The sequence below is a fragment of the Sphaeroforma arctica genome, assembly GCF_001186125.1.
Source record: "Sphaeroforma arctica JP610 unplaced genomic scaffold supercont1.5270, whole genome shotgun sequence".
Classification (NCBI taxonomy): Eukaryota; class Ichthyosporea; order Ichthyophonida; genus Sphaeroforma; species Sphaeroforma arctica.
Window position 1 is genome coordinate 1 of NW_014035288.1, and position 2,035 is coordinate 2,035.

Consider the following 2,035-nt stretch of genomic DNA (forward strand, 5'->3'; position numbering starts at 1 on the left):
TATATATATATATATATATATATATATATACATATATATATATATATACATATATATTCATGTATATATAATTGACTACAGGAGGGCACACAATGCATCGTGCTGGGCAGCAGAGCTCTAAATGGTCGTTCTACCAACCGTTCAAGGGAGGAGACCATTTTGTGGAGATGCAGATCGCGTCGTGGGTGTTGTTCTGTTCGTCTGTGGTGCTGCAGCTGGGAGCTTTAGTCGCGACGTATGTGCCTGACGATTTAAAACTTTAGAATTGAGTGTTCATTCTGAGTGTATTCCCAGACAGCTAGGCCTTTGGGACATTTATATCTACTTTTATTTGGCGTACGTTGTGTCTATTGGGATATAGAAACTAAGACCATTTGGTGTTGGGTGTGGTACACGGCGCCTGGTGGAATACACACATACTTATGGTGTGTATGGACATCACTACATTGACATACATGACTTAAATATACACCCACTCATGGTGTGTATAGACATCTGTGCATTGACATACACGACTTAAATATACACACACTTATGGCGCGTATAGACATCTGTGCATTGACATACATGACTTAAATATACACACACTTATGGTGTGTATAGACATCTCTACATTGACACGTATGACTTAAATATACACACACTTTTGTGTGTATAGACATATCATTGACATACATGACTTAAATATACACATACTATTGGTGTGTACAGGCATCTCTACATTGACATGCATGACTGATATGTCGGGAATGTTCGTCGGTAATGTACTTCTGGTACGTTCAGAGTTCTGTGTACAAGGACTGCGTCGCAGATTCATATAGCCACGTTGTAGCGTGTGAGTATTGGATTTTGTATGGCCATGTCAGTTGTTTTTTTTGTAAGTGTCCAGATATTTTATTTGTGTGCCTTAATAATTCGTCATCACTCGGCAAATCAAACACACAACTATATAAGGTCTGTCTAAGACGGGGCATCTCTCCTCGCCAGAGAGCGTAGACTACCTATCCACGACAGGTGTAAATGGGTACAGTTCTATATCCACGACAGGTGTAAATGGATACAGTTCTATATCCGCGACAGATGTATGTGAGTACAGTTCTATATCCACGACAGGTGTAAATGGGTACAGTTCTATATTCACGACAGGTGTGAATGAGTACAGTTGTATATCCACCACAGATGTTTGTGAGTACAGTTCTACATCCACGACAGGTGTAAATTGGTACAGTTCAATATACACGACAGATGTATGTGAGTACAGTTCTATATCCACGACAGGTGTAAATGGGTACAGTTATATATCCACGACAGGTGTAAATGGATACAGTTTTATATCCACGACAGGAGTAAATGGATACAGTTCTATATCCACGACATATGGATGTGAGTACAGTTCATGTCACGGCCACCGTTGCGCAGTCTCCGACGTCTCACCAAGACGCAAACGCATCCATCCCCTCTTGTATGCATCGCTCACCCACATGTTTACTACAACCATGGATGTGGGGTATGTACCGAACTGCATCAACGCATGACAGGTACGCTCTCGGCATGCAGATATTCATCGGAATAATGGCTGTGGCTGGGTTGTTCAGTTTCATCGCCGAGATGAGCATGGTATTCTCTCTCAAAGTATATGGAAAAGGTGAATGTCGTCCTTCACCTTTCCTTTCTTGTGTCCATACGTTGTCATGGAAGGTCGCCTCATGACTGCTTTATCAAAGTGTCCCTCTCTGGAAAGAGAGTCTTCTTTTGACTCAGATACTCTATCTCTGTGTGTGTTCTTTTCGACAGAGACAAACCCACTGAAACTTATTATTCACTCTATCCATGCAATATCATTCCACTCAGATGAAGTGGGGAACGTCAGTGCTCTCCGAGCGTGGACTGTAAGTGTTAGTACCGAACTTCACCAAATGCTGATGGTGACTGTCCTAGCCAACCTGATGTACGTGCCCTTTGTGGCGTGTTCTATTCCATTCTTTGTCCTGGTGCCAACTGAGGAGGTAAGAAATTCACGAGTGGATTAGATAAT

General features: G+C 42.0%; 1 protein-coding gene across 1 annotated transcript; it reads left to right on the forward strand.

Annotated features, from left to right (window-relative positions):
- Positions 1–1,350: 1,350 nt before the first annotated feature.
- Positions 1,351–2,030, forward strand: SARC_14898 (hypothetical protein; the record flags this gene model as incomplete). The annotated part of the gene is made up of 2 exons (XM_014290974.1): positions 1,351–1,507; positions 1,852–2,030. 2 exons carry the CDS (start codon positions 1,351–1,353, stop codon positions 2,028–2,030), a joined length of 336 nt encoding a protein of 111 aa, XP_014146449.1.
- Positions 2,031–2,035: the final 5 nt, after the last annotated feature.